The sequence below is a fragment of the Hypomesus nipponensis genome, chromosome 20 (genome assembly GCF_054491055.1).
Source record: "Hypomesus nipponensis isolate SF chromosome 20, ASM5449105v1, whole genome shotgun sequence".
NCBI classification, from domain to species: Eukaryota; Metazoa; Chordata; class Actinopteri; order Osmeriformes; family Osmeridae; genus Hypomesus; species Hypomesus nipponensis.
Window position 1 is genome coordinate 6,597,274 of NC_140380.1, and position 15,227 is coordinate 6,612,500.

General features: G+C 46.6%; 2 protein-coding genes across 4 annotated transcripts in view; one reads left to right on the forward strand and one right to left on the reverse strand.

The window, feature by feature from the left end:
• The window catches only part of LOC146246116 (glucocorticoid receptor-like), a 36,264-nt gene extending 23,319 nt beyond the window's left edge, over positions 1-12,945 (forward strand). The window contains exons 4-10 of one of the 2 annotated variants that reach the window (XM_084684335.1): positions 1,091-1,117; positions 3,730-3,846; positions 4,699-4,977; positions 5,220-5,364; positions 6,036-6,166; positions 7,366-7,523; positions 9,308-12,945. In XM_084684335.1, coding sequence (XP_084540461.1) covers positions 1,091-1,117; positions 3,730-3,846; positions 4,699-4,977; positions 5,220-5,364; positions 6,036-6,166; positions 7,366-7,523; positions 9,308-9,460 — 1,010 coding nt within the window. In that variant the 3' untranslated portion in view covers positions 9,461-12,945. The remainder of the gene's footprint in view (positions 1-1,090; positions 1,118-3,729; positions 3,847-4,698; positions 4,978-5,219; positions 5,365-6,035; positions 6,167-7,365; positions 7,524-9,307) is intronic. The other variant, XM_084684336.1, reaches the window with a different exon arrangement.
• A 1,968-nt stretch (positions 12,946-14,913) lies between these two features.
• Positions 14,914-15,227, reverse strand: part of LOC146246117 (rho GTPase-activating protein 26-like) — a 38,589-nt gene continuing 38,275 nt past the window's right edge. For both annotated transcript variants that reach the window (XM_084684334.1, XM_084684333.1), the window contains one exon: positions 14,914-15,227. This exon is cut by the window's right edge and continues 883 nt beyond it. The gene's annotated coding sequence lies outside the window, so the exon portion shown is untranslated.

Genomic DNA, 15,227 nt, shown 5'->3' on the forward strand with positions numbered 1-15,227 from the left:
TTTCGAGAGCTGTATGGACATTGTTGTTTGCAGTGAGATGCTATTGACCCAGGTAGCTTACACTGATATCCATGAAAGAGTCGCTCAGTGGCGGAAAACCCCTCACTGCGTGTCATAAAACGGGTTATATCAACTGAACGTTGCCCCGGCACATTGTGGTAGAGCTAACGCTAAAAGGCGTTGTCAACCTCTAAACAGCAGTGCTTTATGGTCACTGTGTAGGCTAAGTGCCGATGATTTATTGCCCCAGCTTAGCATCTGTGGCAAAGGAATGCCTTTGACGGAAAGTGATAAGGTTCTGACAGCACTGCCCCCCCCACACCCATCCACCTCTCCCGAAAAGTAACCCCGACGTGAGAAATTCCAACTCGCCAGGTAGAGCACCGTAGCTACACGGCAGCTAGCCCTCTGATCTGACAAGCTGCAACAGCGCCATCTCCGATGCTAGCTAAAGTAGGCCCCACTCCTCGCTTTCCCTGCAAGGCATTCAGCTCGTTCACGCCCTGAGAGTGCAACCGCGCCAGTGTTCGGAGCGCGCTCAAAGACGCCTTTCTCTTCTCATTTCTTTGGCCTGTGTGGCGTGCCAGATGTCTGCTACTTCCAGCGTCGCTGCCCCCCGCCGTGTGTATGTGCCCTGCACAGGGCTAGCAAGTTCCCTTCGACTCGGCGCATCATGGAGGAACTCAGAGTATTTTTAGGAAGGACTACACCACGTGTTAAACCTAAGTGCCGTTCGCCGGAAGATCGGATTGATCCGCTTCCAAGGGCTTCTTTTTATACGCCTCAAAGTTTGGCCCGGGTCCCAGACGTATAAAAAGTGACACTGTAGTCTTAAACACCGAACATGCAAAAATAACAGATATTTCTGAATTTGTGCGCATGGTTGCTCAAGGTCCATTGCAACGTCGGGTTTAACGCCCCTTGTGTCCTCATCGTGATTGCCAAGTAAATGTATGCTGATGAGTACGTGTGGGTTCAAGTATTAATATAACACTGAATAGAGCTGTACAGCAATAAGAAAGTCATATCTGTTATTTTTGTTCTTCCCTCCTCCGCTCCCCATTCGACGGTTGTTGTCGCACTGGCGAAGGCTGGAGAGCGAGACAAAACACAGATGGTAAATACAACTCACCTTCCATCCTAACAACAACACTGTCACCTTTCCTGTCACCTTTCCTGTCACCAATCACTCCCGACTGAAAGGCTCCGACCCAGTGAAGACCCTGTCTTTTACCCGGGCCATTTTTCAATGCATGGTTTTAATTATTATTATTATTTTTTAGTCCTTTCTAATTCTAGTTCTATGGGATTTGGCATGGTGGATCACTTCACTTTTGCTTCACTTGACTACAATGTTCCCTGTGTGTGCCTTTGGCTGGGTTTGAAGAAGGTGAATGTGTGGGCATCACCGCCGCAAGACACCCTGTCTAATACACCACATTTGTTATCATCATTTTGTTCCCAACCAAATCAAATGATTGTAATTGTAGATCGAGCTCTCCTGGTTTGCTTTGAGCTTGGATTAACACGGCGGTGGGGTGTCCAGGTTTTTGCTGAGCTTTAACCCTGGACGAGCGGCCAATGGAAGCTCGTGTATCCCTGTGTTCACCGTGATCAAGATCTCGAACCCGAAACCATGATCCAAAAATGTGTCATTCAACCACGAGCGGATTGTCCTGCTCCTAGGGTTGTGTCAGCCACGCCCCAGATGTCATGATGACTGTGTAGACCCGAACCACCTCCGCTACATTGACTCCTAATTGTGTCCACCTCAGTTTCGAATCAGGACGGGCCTAAAACGCCTAGTTGTAAATTCGAACTTAGTCGATTACATGACTGACGACTGAATTCGTAAATGAGTCATCCCTGCATTTGAGCATAAGATTGACGTGTACCAGCCAAAGTTCTACTGCTAGTTCTGACCCACCGCTAAAGAGAAGGCCTCACTCCCGTTTAGCAGTGGATTCACGCTGAACTGACGCAACCACTCCTTGCTGTAAAAATGACTAATGTTAGATAATGAGTGACAGTTTGCCATGACGAGTCACTTCTAGACTATCAGACACACTTCAAGGAAATTATATTGTGCCCCTGTGGTAAGAACCCTTTGATGACCTACTTTGACAAAACATTGTTTTTACATAAACAAGTCATCAACATAATGTTTTACCAGGAACCAAGCAAGGCTTTTAGGAGAAACTTGGGAGAAACCACCAGGTCTCAATTTGCACATGAGTGGTTATTATTGTCGAGCGGTAAAGATTGGCAGCCCGGTCGTTTTTCATGGATGCATCATAATTATTCAGTCCCGGTTTGGTTGTTCTTAATGACCTGAAAAACCGTTATTCCCATTATGCCTATTGTCAAACGTAAAAGCACATCTAGATCCTGAATTGGCACCAGCCCACACCTCACACTTACATTTAGTCATTTAGCAGACGCTCTTATCCAGGGCGACTTACAGTGAGTACAGGGACATTCCCCCCGAGGCAAGTGGGGTGAAGTGCCTTGCCCAAGGACGTCATTTTTCACGGCTGGGAATAAAACCGGCAACCGTCTGATTGGTAGCCCGATTCCCTAACCGCTCAGCCATCTGACCCCACTGACACTTTAAGATGCGACAAAACAATAATCTGTCTTGAGCAGTGTTTGATACGTTCATTTAAATGTTAAGATGTTGTTAAGGTCAGAGACAAGCCTCTGGAGGTCAAACGTTCGTAAGGGCTGGACCTCCGACGACAGAGATTCACCTACTTCCTTGTGTCGTCCGCCAATGCTACGATTGCGCAAATTAGCTTTTGTGTCGATGAAATTTGGCCAGGTAGTTATGAAAGGAAAAGGCTGTTGTTCAACGGCGGAGCGACTTTAACCCCTCAGTGAGTCATACCCAGTCCTTTCTCCGCAAAACAGGCAAAGTAAGTGCTTCAGCAGAAACCATTTCCAACGAATCTGATTTGATTGGGGCACTTGTGGTCTTTCTTGCTAATCTTCTTCCCGAGCACCTTTTTCTTCTGAATCGCACGATAACATCACATGCATAGATTAAGTAACTTGTATTTGCAGTGGCTCGACAGATGAGGTGACTTGTTTTAGCAGTGACTCATCACTAAACACCCCCCCTCTCCCCCTCCCCCTCCCCCCAAAAATACATACATTCATGCAGACATTATAAACTAGCTTCCCCCACACTTTTATCTCTGGATTAACAATGAAGCGCTAGCATCGCGCCGCCGACGTCGACTTCGAGTGCGGCACTCTGACGGAGCAGTAGGTCGCCCCTTTAATCACGCAGCACCCCTCCCCTGGAGGCCCTGTTGATCAGGCACAGTCGGTATTCAGCTGACGACCCCCCGGGTCGTCTCCCGCAAGCCGGCTGTTTCTTCTCCATGTTAAAAAATAAAGCGACCGTGATGGACGGACCGATCCGTCCCTGTGTGTGTGTGTGTATATATATATATATATATATATATATATATATATATATATATATATATATATATATATATATATATATATATATATATATATATATATATATATATATATATATATATATATATATATATATATATATATATATATATATATATATATATATATATATATATAGGCCGTGACGGTAGAACAATTTGAATTTCAGTTGTGCTCACCCTTCCTCTGCCCCCCCTCTCCCCCCCCCTCCCTCCTCTGTCCCTCCCTCCTCTGCCCCCCCCCCCCCCCCCCCCACAGGACAGCACAACTACCTGTGTGCCGGGAGGAACGACTGCATCATCGACAAGATCCGCCGGAAGAACTGCCCGGCCTGCCGCTTTCGCAAGTGTCTGCAGGCCGGCATGAACCTGGAAGGTAACAAGCGAGGCCCCTCCCCCCTCCCCCCTCCCCCCCCCCCCCCCCCCCCCCGAGTGGTTGCCTGTGTTGGGTTTTTTGCGTGCGTGCGTGTGAGCTCTTTCACTGCCCGCGTCATGTTGGTTCTGTGTGTTCGTGCCCATGCACTTAATGTCATTTATATATGTTCATTCACCTCTTTGGCGGATTGAATGGGAGAGTGGGAGGAGTGGGTGGGGGACTGCGCAGGGCCATGCGGGGGCATCCACCAAAGGCTCTTAGTTGCCATAGCAATGCACGTGAGGGGAAATTAAACGGGGAGGAGGAGGGGGGGCGGTAGAGCGGAGAGAGAGACAGTTGATGGTAAGCTTTCTACCTGTGGCCCGTGAGCTTACCGCGTAGAATGAGGAAAGGGAAGGGGGAAAAAAAAGAGAATAATGGACGGCATGTCACTCACAGTTACGGCGTTGTTGTTCACTGTGCTTTGCAACGTCCATTCGAAGAAAAAGGCATCACACCGTCAACTGTAATCTGCCTTTTGTCCATAAATACTTGTTGATGCTTTGCCTTCAAGCCTTTTAGCCATGCACAGGCCTAGATAAGCTCGCTTATCTGCAACTGTATGCACAGCGACAACATGTAGAACGTAGAAAACAAATGAAATGTGTTTTTCCACAAATGTAATCTTTCAGCGGTGCTGTTGGTCTACTAATACTTCCAAGGTTCACCCCCTGGGTTACTGTGACCTTCCAGGATTGCTCACTATCTACCTATTCTCCCCCCTCCCCCTCTCTCTCTCTCTCTCTCTCTCTCTGCCTCTCTCTCTTCCTCCCACATCTCTCTCTCCCCCCCCCCCCCCCTCCCCCCTTGCAGCGAGGAAAAACAAGAAGCTGATCAAGCTGAAGGGCCAGCAGCCCAGCGCGGAGTCGTCCTCGCCCGGCCCAGCGGAGCAGGCCTGCGCCCTAATCCCCAAGTCCATGCCCCAGCTGGTGCCCACCATGCTGTCCCTGCTCAAGGCCATTGAGCCCGAGGTCATCTACTCGGGCTACGACAGCACGGTGCCCGACACGTCCACGCGCCTCATGACCACGCTGAACCGGCTGGGCGGCCAGCAGGTGATCTCGGCCGTCAAGTGGGCCAAGTCCCTGCCAGGTGAGCCTCCGACCAGGAGGGGGGGGGGCGGCGGGGTTAGGGTTAGGGGACTGAGGGGATTCCCCAGCACACCCCGATTTCGTTTTCGAGTGGCACCTGTTTGGACAGCTACAACGTTGGAACGATGCATTCCTCTGACGCCATCTGCTTCTGGTTGGTAAGCCTTATCCACGGTGACGTTTGTAAACGTGTTTGTGCGTGTGTGTGTGTGTGTGTGTGTGGATGCTGGTGCACGTGCGCAGGTTTCCGGAACCTTCACCTAGACGACCAGATGACCTTGCTGCAGTGCTCCTGGCTGTTCCTCATGTCCTTCAGTCTGGGCTGGCGCTCCTACGAGCAGTGTAACGGAGGAATGCTCTGCTTCGCCCCCGACCTGGTCATCAACGAGTACGTCCCCCTCACCTCCCTCCCCTCTCTCTGTCCCTCACCTATTTTCAAAAGTTTCAAAAGTGGATGCCACCTTTGAAAACGGAAATCTGGCCGTTCAAATTGACTTCAAATGCATCAAATCTGTTCCCTCGTCCTATCGGCTGAATTTTCGATGTCAACAATCGGACTGACTTCTATCCGTCCACATCCTAACATCAACACCGTCAAATTTGTATTTGCATTTTTTTTACGTCGCCACCGATACTTGCAGTTAAGTCGACGCCACAAGCTGTAAATATTTGAATGAGGAGCCCTCCAAACAGGATTCAAAGTGAGGTTCGTTGTGTGGTTTGCTTCGCGCTGGCCCCGGGGTTCGCTTCAAGGTTCAGGGGAGAGCAGCGAGCCGCCAGGCCACAATGGCGCTTCCTTGGGATTCCATCCTCAGGCCGTCTGCAGAGGACGATGCAACCACCTGTAGACTTGAGCATTTTAAAGAGGATTGTTTGCCTCTTGTGATGGAGAGATTCGCTTAACCCCTCCCCCCCCCCCCCCCCCCCCCCCGGAATAGATGACTCACGATCGCCTGTTCGCTTTGCCGTCTTACCGTTTGGTTACTGTTCCTCGAAACGAGCGATGCGTTGTTTGGTTGATGGATTGCGCGTGTGTGTGTGTGTGTTTGTTTGTGCCAGGGAGCGAATGAAGCTGCCCTTCATGACGGACCAGTGCGTGCAGATGCTGAAGATCTCGGAGGAGTTTGTGAAGCTGCAGGTGTCGTACGACGAGTACCTCTGCATGAAGGTCCTGCTCCTGCTCAGCACGGGTATGGCCGAGCGCGACTCCACACACACACACACACACCTCCTGCTGCTGCTCCAATCCACGCTCGCACCAGGAAATGTGCGCACTGTGCTGAACGACAAACCTGATTCTGGGAACTCCTCACATGGACAATCGCTTACAGTTGAATGTGGCTTTTGAGGATGCGTGTTGCGTTACCAGGTGTTGTTTTGAAAGCAATGAGGAAGTGCACTAGTTTGGCTACAACCGGTCTGTAATTATCCCGGTGCTTAAGAGTTCTCTTGGGGGGGGGGGGGAATACAGGAGCGTGACGAATCATTACCAAAGCAGTTATAGCCACTTGAATTTCCATATAAATTTCCATGTTGGCTTGAGTTTGAGTTTTTTTCTTTGTGTGTGTTTTTGTTTTTTTGAATTACTGGAAAATGAGTGGGTTCGGTAAAGAGTGCATTTTGCGTGATTTGATTGCGGCTTAAAAGGAAATGACATTCACATGCTCGCCATGTATTTTTATACAAGCGAGCAGATTCGGTTGGTTCCTCGCCAGACGGTGTTTTTGCCGGCATGGTTTGTCTCTTTGTCGGCTCACGGATGGGAACCCTAGCAGATCTTGACAGCCACCAGGGGAACATGGAGGAACATCACTTAGGCTGTATTAAGTTGAATGTTTTGATTCGTTCCCAAAACCGTTTCAAAGATTCTCCTCCAGCTCGCTCCAAACCCCCAGTGCGCTTCTCTGACATGTTTCAGGGAGGTGTTGTCTCTGGCCGCAGAGTTATTTCGTATCACCCATCTGCTATGGAAATCAGTCTTGTTTGAACTTCTCTGGCTCCGCTACGGTTATTTTGTTTCTTTTTGCATAATCTCCTGTCTGTAGAGTGTGCCGGATTTGCCTGGGCACCGTTCCAGTACTGAGCCGGTCTGCGGTCAGGGGCACGACTGTTTCCTATCTTTCGCGACGCCAGGCTCACGCATGGGCGACCTGGAGCTTTGCATCAGCAGTCTCCCCCGTTCACCTGTGTTTGTGGTTTGGGTAGAGGGGGGAGTGGGGGGAGTCCTGGCACTGTTGCATGACAGACACCCTCCAGAACAGGCCGTTCGTTGTCTGGAATAGGGTCGGGAGCGAGTCAGATGGGACGTTCGTACCAAGCCTGGGCGCGGCTCAGAGTTGAGCCCCCTTGCTTATGTTGTCGTCGTCCCCCCCCCCCCCCCACCCCGCAGTGCCGAAGGACGGGATGAAAAGCCAGGCCATATTCGACGAGATCCGGATGACGTACATCAAGGAGCTGGGCAAGGCCATTGTGAAGAGGGAGGAGAACTCCAGCCAGAACTGGCAGAGATTCTACCAGCTTACCAAGCTACTGGACTCCATGCAAGAGGTGAGTCCCAAGCCATGTTCCCTCGAATTGTTTTCCGCACTAAGCACATTGAAATCTATCCGAGCGCAAAACCTCAGTACTCTGAGCAAAGTTTGCAGAGAACTCCGCTCGCTTCTTCGTAGCTAAATATATCAGAAAGCTTCACCAGCCTACCTGGACCATCGCTTGTGTCCGTTTGAACTATTTCATCAAGCCATTCGTGTTTAAATGTAAAACTGCCCGTTTTTTGGGGGCGCCTAAAGGGATAACGTTCCTGATTTTTGTTGCCAGTCAAAGCTTGAGCAGAGCGCCAGGGTCGTCATTTTGTTAAAAGCTTGCGTGTAGTCTAGTGTGACATTTAAATGTAATAATAATAATACATTTTATTTATATAGCGCTTTTCAAGGTACTCAAAGACGCTTTACAGAGTCCGGCATTCATGCAGACACAGTCAAACCGGTGGTGGCACGGAAGCGTGGCTGCCAATCAGCGCCTACGGCCCCTCCGACCACCACCAACATTCGTTACCAACATTCATTCACATTCATGCAATGCGCGTCTTTATGAATGTATGAAGTGGGCTTCGCCGCATTTGGCCGCTCAATTGAACATTGGTTTTATAAAATGATGAATAAAAAGTGAGCGGTCTGAAAAATGGAGTGCGCGGGCCCTTCAACGGGTCTCCCTTAGAGGGACCAGTGTCTCACACTGCTCCCTCATGTCACCGCCACATCGTCACGGTCAAGATTCCGATTCACGCAGGCCTGGAACGCGAGGGTACCCTCTCTACATTTGAACGGGGCACAAGGGTGCGCACAAGAGGCAATAGCTGGGAAGTTACATTTTTCATCAGAGTCGTTTTTTTTTTTTTTAAGTGTGTTCCGCCATAATGGGTTTATCTGATCATTCTCCAAGTGATTCATGTTTTTATTGAGTCACATGACATCCCTCTCACTTTGGTCCTATCATCCACTCTCGAACGGTTGGCTGAACTTGAGCTCGTGTTAATTGCTCTTGAATTTAATTCAGTGTCATTTTTTTTTATTGAATGGGTGAATTAAAATGCGTGTTCTAGGTTGCAACTTCAGAGTTAGCATTTCTACAAAGTGCCCTCACGTCTGAATTCGGTTTTTGGGGGGGGGGGGGGGATGTTTTTGTGTTCGATCGTGCCTAATCCAACGTCCTCTCTCCAACTCGCCAATACTGCACAAATTCCGCCGAGCGGGTTTTGCTTTAAAACCGTACCTCCACCATTCGTAGTTTTTATGGCAGCATTCGGTGAGTCTGTGCCGCCATGGGTTGTTATGTGCTTTGAGACGGAAGGGGAAGGAGAAGTTGAAAACGTCGAAAATGACGAATGGACGCCAGTGGCCTTTCTACCTCAGCCAATGTCTACAGTTTCCCCTCCAGCAAAGAGTGTCTCAGAGGCTGCGAGCTTCTTCTCAGGTGACAGTGTCCATGTTAGGCTGCCAGCCAGCGAGTCGGAGAGTCTGTGTCTAAACAGAAGCCGTGTGAATGCCTAGGGTCAGGGTTAACCCGCCCAGCCAGCCAGTTTAAAGCAGGCCATGTCTTCAGAGAAGACCCTGTTGGTCCTCCTCACATAGAGAGGGTTAGGGTTACCCAAGCAGGCCAGAGGGATGTCTGACAGCCGTGGGTGTATTCTCAGACAGGTTAGGGTTTGGGCAAGCCAGCCCATAGACGTGTCTGACAGCTGTGGATGTGCCCCTCAAATAGAAAAAGGGTTTGGGCTCAGCCGCCCGGCTAGCCCCCGGAGTTGCGTAACCGAGGCTGTGTTGTCTCCTCAGATGGTGGGAGGCCTGCTTCAAATCTGCTTCTACACGTTTGTCAACAAGTCGCTGAGCGTGGAGTTTCCCGAGATGCTGGCGGAGATTATCAGCAACCAGTTACCAAAATTTAAGGACGGCAGTGTCAAGCCACTCCTGTTCCATCAGAAATGACTGCCTTAACCCATGATACCCTGCCTTAAAGAGAGAGCCCTGGACTCCCTCGGCCTCCCTGATGCCCGGGACCCCAGCAGCCATCAGCCAGCCACACCCACGCTCTTCACCTCCCCTCTCAGCCAGCCAGACCCAGCCCCACCCCTCTCAGCCAGCCAGACCCAGCCCCACCCCTCTCTGCCAGCCAGACCCAGCCCCACCCCTCTCTGCCAGCCAGACCCAGCCCCACCTCTCTCTGCCAGCCAGACCCAGCCCCACCCCTCTCTGCCAGCCAGACCCAGCCCCACCCCTCTCTGCCAGCCAGACCCAGCCCCACCCCTCTCAGCCAGCCAGACCCAGCCCCACCCCTCTCTGCCAGCCAGACCCAGCCCCACCCCTCTCTGCCAGCCAGACCCAGCCCCACCCCTCTCAGCCAGCCAGACCCAGCCCCACCTCTCTCTGCCAGCCAGCCAGCCCCAGAACCCAGCACCACTTCAGCCATCCTACACCCCCAGCCCCACCCCCAGCCCCACCCCCAGTTCCCATGCACCACCTCTTATCAGCCAGCCCAGAACTCAGCACCACGTTCTCTACCTGAACAGATCAGATCAATAGACTGACAGACGTCACTGGATCTGGTTCCCAGGGGACTCAACCAGATAGAGGAAAAGGAAAATGAGAAATGGGGCGGGTGAAAATGACACTTGGGAGACTCACAAAAAAAAGACCCTTCTAGAATCAAGAGTTGCCGCCACACTCTGTGTTTGAACTGTGAATCACTTCAAAACACTAAACTATTGTGACATGGGACTATTCAGACAACCCCCCCCCCCCCAAAAAGGAATATTTTCTATTGATTTTATGCATGCACACCCCTATACACACACACATGCAGCGGAATTGTTTACACAAGAATTATGAGAAAAGGGAAAACTTGTGCCTTTTTTAAACTTTGCAGGCTGTCATTAGCCTATTGTCTCAAAACTGTCAAAATTGAATATTTTGCATAGGAATCTAAAAATCTTTGTTCTCTGGTATTGGATGTTCATTTTATTTAATTTTTTCTTCCACCGGCAGTTTGTGTTGTGCTTTTTGTCAAAGCAGTCATGTTTGAGCTGTTAACTTGGCAGCTCACCTATACTCGACGCAACAGTCAACTCTCCTACGGTACAACTTTAAAAAAAAATATATATATATATATATTGTCCATCTGGAAATTAACATGCTAAGGCCATAAATGTGCTGAATAATTAATGAAATATTATAATGTTAATATTTGTAGTATTAATTATTCTAATTTGATCATATGTTCTTTCCCTTTTATGTCGGCAGTGAAATTATGTTTGCTTTTGTTGTACTTTTAAATGGAGGTAAAGTACCCTACAGTACGAGCGTTTATTAGGATGAAACTGGGCAGGTCTGTGTTTGAAACCGTCCTATAATGGCCATCTGATTCAACCTGTGTGGGGGAAGGGGCGCTCTGGGTTTGTCTGATCAGAGTGCCTATGTGTGGTCGCGAGGAAGAGAAAGGGAAGCTTCGAGAGAAGATGACAGAACAAGGAGACGGAGAAATCCGCTCCGGACGTACACGTCCTCTGTCACGTCCCCGAGTTGGGCGGAGGTGGCAGAGCAGGGATAGATTTTAAGTGCCAAAAGTGCATTGCAGATGTTTTATTTTAGATTTTGTATAGAATTCGAATCATGTCATAGATATTAGAATTTTTTTCCTGAAGATCTCTCACAGACCATATATTTTTTTGGGGGGGGGGCGTCGAAATTCTGTGGTGACGTGTGCAGTCTACGGCGCACTAAGTCCTCCCTCCATGAGTGGCACCCTCTCCCAGAGGGAACCATTCGCACACCAGCTACAGTATGTGAAAGCCATAGGGAAAAGCAGAAGAAGCCCAAAGGCCCCCACCCCCTCCCCCCGATTGAATGTTTCATAGAATCCCGGTCTCCATAACCATCAAAGCCTTCTCAGACGACTTTTTCAAAACGAAGGCAGCGAACCCGTAATGTTTCCAAACAGGAGGCAGAGTTCCCATGTAAAAAACACTAGTGCCTCTACTGTACGACGGAGGCCACGTTTACTGTGAAGGCGGCACAGTCCTCGGGCGTCTCACCGTTTCGACGCTCAGACCCGCTGCTGCGGAAGCAGCTACTACGGCCCAATCTAACCGGGCCGGATCGAGTCTGAAACCGAGAGAAGAGTCGTAAAGCCCGTTTCCTCCTAGCCCTCATTGCGCATATGCAACGTATCTGCAGGTTTGCCAGCCCCATTGAGAGGGCACGGCAAAGTGGTTTGGGAGGACAACCGTTTGATTGACCTCGCTTCTGAAGTACAGTATTATAGAGGGCTCGCAGATCTTTCTGTTCTGGTGTCATATGGGCCGACCAGCTTAATCATATCCCCCAATGGTCACTTATTTGCCATAGTTGTACATAGCAACATATCATATCCACTTCGATTTAAAGCAGAGTGTTTCTTACATATTTCATAACTAAATGTTTGACAGACGTATTTTTACAAGGACATACCTGTATATTGTATTCCTTCTTTTAGTTCCAACATTGATTGATTCAAGGCCTTGTGAAAAAGGAGACAGAGAGCCATATAAATTGGGTTTAAATTCAGGAATACAAAATGTAACAACTAACAATGCTTTTTGAAATTGATTTCTACTGAAGACAACAATATTTTCAGTAATTTTTAATATATCAGCTTGATCCTCTTTGATATGAATCATTTTACCTAACATTTTTGTATATTGAATGAGTAAGAGAGTAAATACGTTTTTTTTTTTCTTCTGTTAGTTGGTTTGTGTTTGACAAAGATGTATTGCATATGTGCTTAGAAAGTGTTAAAACATGTCTGACTTGTAAGTATGTAAATTCTATAAATCAGTGGGAAAGTGTAAATGAAAGATCACTGTGTTATGAGAAATGAGGGGGAGGGTAGGGGTGAGGGACTGAATCATATTTTGTATAGTGCAACAGAGTGACCAAAGCAGAGAAAAAAACAGAAGTATTCAAGCAGTTACATTTACAGTAGCACTTATTATCCGACTATATGACTTATTTTGTTTGAAAGTATCTTTTGTAAAGGTATAGGCTTTGGTGTCTTGTACAGTATATTGCTGTGAGGACAAAGCAGTCACTTAAAAAAATTCATAATAAAAAAAAAAAAGTCAAAACTGTGTGAAATTTAAAATCTACCAGAGCCTGGCAATTTGCACTACCCTCTTATTGGTAAAAAAAAAAAAAAAAAAAAGTATATTTTGTTGAAAACATGCAAATATTATCTAAAGATTTAAGGGCAGATCATATTTCACTGGTATATATGGCTTTCATTGACGTATGTTTTGTTTGTATTTCAGTTATGTAAATGTAATCCAATGTAAAGAATATAGTGTCTATTTGTTAAAAATTGTTTGTATTATCTCTGTACTACCTCATCAGCAGTCGATGTCGATATTTTGACCTATTTGATTAAATGTTGGACTTAAGTGTTTGTGTAGTTTCTCAACATCTTGGTAGGGAGCTAAAGGCTTTTGGTAATCACTGATGTGATTGTCAGTAATGGTAGGAAGACATGGTAATTTTATGAATTGTTTTCCCACATTAAACAGTTCACACAATAAAGGATTTACATTCACATATAATATGTTCTCTATGCTCTGTTCGAAGTTTCTGCAACTGTAGTTTTTAAATAGTTAGATTTTTCAAATCTGTCCTGGAAGACAAACTGCCATTCACTGTCATTCCTGTGAAATATTAGGAAGAACTAGGGTACCCTTTCTGGGGAAATTGTGAAGTATGCTTGCGGTACAGCTGGGGCAATTTAACTATATCACCTCCAAACCTATTGTTTCAATTATTAAATGCCAATAATGTTCACATAATTGGAGAATTCATGGGGTGTACTTACATTTTCATGTTACGAAAGGACAAACGCAACTGACAGTGTATATAGATATGTATATAGATAAAAAATAAGTTAGATTCATGATGAAGATTGCATCATTAAAAAGTATACAACATGCAACATGTTGTATACTTTTTAATTATGCAATTAAAGGTTGTTTAAAGGTTTTTTGCAAATTATTTTCAATAATTAGCTTATAACTAACATGGCAAATATCTAGCTCTGGTGATTGTCGCATTAGATCTCATTTATCTGGATAAGTGGTATTGGTCATGTGATCTAATTGCCAATCAACGCCAACGATTGCCAAGTGTGTTTCACAAATGAGTGCGTGATTATGAGCAAGTGGGACGTGTCCACATCCATCATTCAGGTTGGCAGGGTTATCTCTGTAGCTCTGTGGTTAGAGTGCATGATTCCCAGTCAAGAGGTTGGAGGTTCATATCGCCCCAAGGTGCTTTTGGATGAAAGCTTTCAATAGACCGTGACTATGTTGAATATACAGCTTTAAAGTCAGCTTTTCTTAAAGATACATTTGAATTCCGAATGATAAAGCAGCGAGTCCCTGGTAGCCTAGTGCAGTTGTTTTCAACCCTGGTCCTCAAGTACCCCCTGACCTGCATGTTTTAGATGTTTCCCTGCTTCAACACACCTGATTCAAATGAATGGGTCGTTCTCTAGTTATGCAGAAGCCTGCTAACGACTATTCATTTGAATCAGGTGTGTTGGAGCAGGGGAACATCTAAAACGTGCTGGGCAGGGGGTCCCGAGGACCAGGGTTGGGAACCACTGGCCTCGTGGATAAGCTGGGTACCATGCAGGCTGCTCATCTGGGTTCAAATCCAGCTGGGGGATGCCGTTTATTCCTTTTGGTCATGTAAGACACAATAGTATGTCTTTAATGATTGGTGTTTTTAAAGTTAATAGTTACCCCGTCCCGTTAAATGTTACCCCGTCCGCCCTCAGATTACATAGCACACACGCTTAACCACTAAGCTACCAGGGCCCTGAGGAATCTCAAACGATTTGAAAATATATTCTGTAGGAAAAGTTTGCTGTTTTCAAGACAAAGTCAAAAGCTTTGAGGCAGATGTTAGACATGGGAATTGAACCCAAGCTCATTGATCAAGACCTTGGTTTACATGGTACACATGCTTAACCACTGAGCAACCAGGGACACAACTAATAATGAACATGTTGAAATGACATCCTTAAGGTAAAGTGTGTCGTTTTTAAAGACAGAGTTTTGGCTCTCTTTGAGGCAGCACAGTTAAGCCAGTCATGGGATTCGAACCCAAAACCCTTCTGAAAGGCCTTGACTTACATGGTCCACTCACTTAACCCATTGAGCTTCAAGGGCTTTAAGGTGCAACTGTCCAAACCTTCCAGAAAATAATAGCAACTCTTCATGTCTAAATTTCATGCAACAACTGAGGGCAGAGTTCGGGTGGGAACAACAAGAAATAATAATAATGGCAATAAGTATATACATGAGATATCAATTGTATCCAATGCTAAGAGTAGGCACACTAATAAGCAACCGTGCTAGTTTAACTTGGATATTTCTTTAATAGGTGATACTCTTTACAACTTTGTTCATGATTCATTTGATCTGAAAAATGTTTAAGGCTCAATAAAGATAGACATACAAAATGAGCAACTGAGATGCTAAAAAATTAAGTTAGTACACTAGAAATACAAAATATAAAATTTTAGACTTGAAAAATTATACCTTATCAAACATCATATTTACATTGTTAATACACCCAAAACAATTCAGTTCATGATCACATTTTTAAGTATTATAAATAAAATACATATGAACAAAGTAGTCTAGTTTCACATTAAAACTTTTTTTTTCTT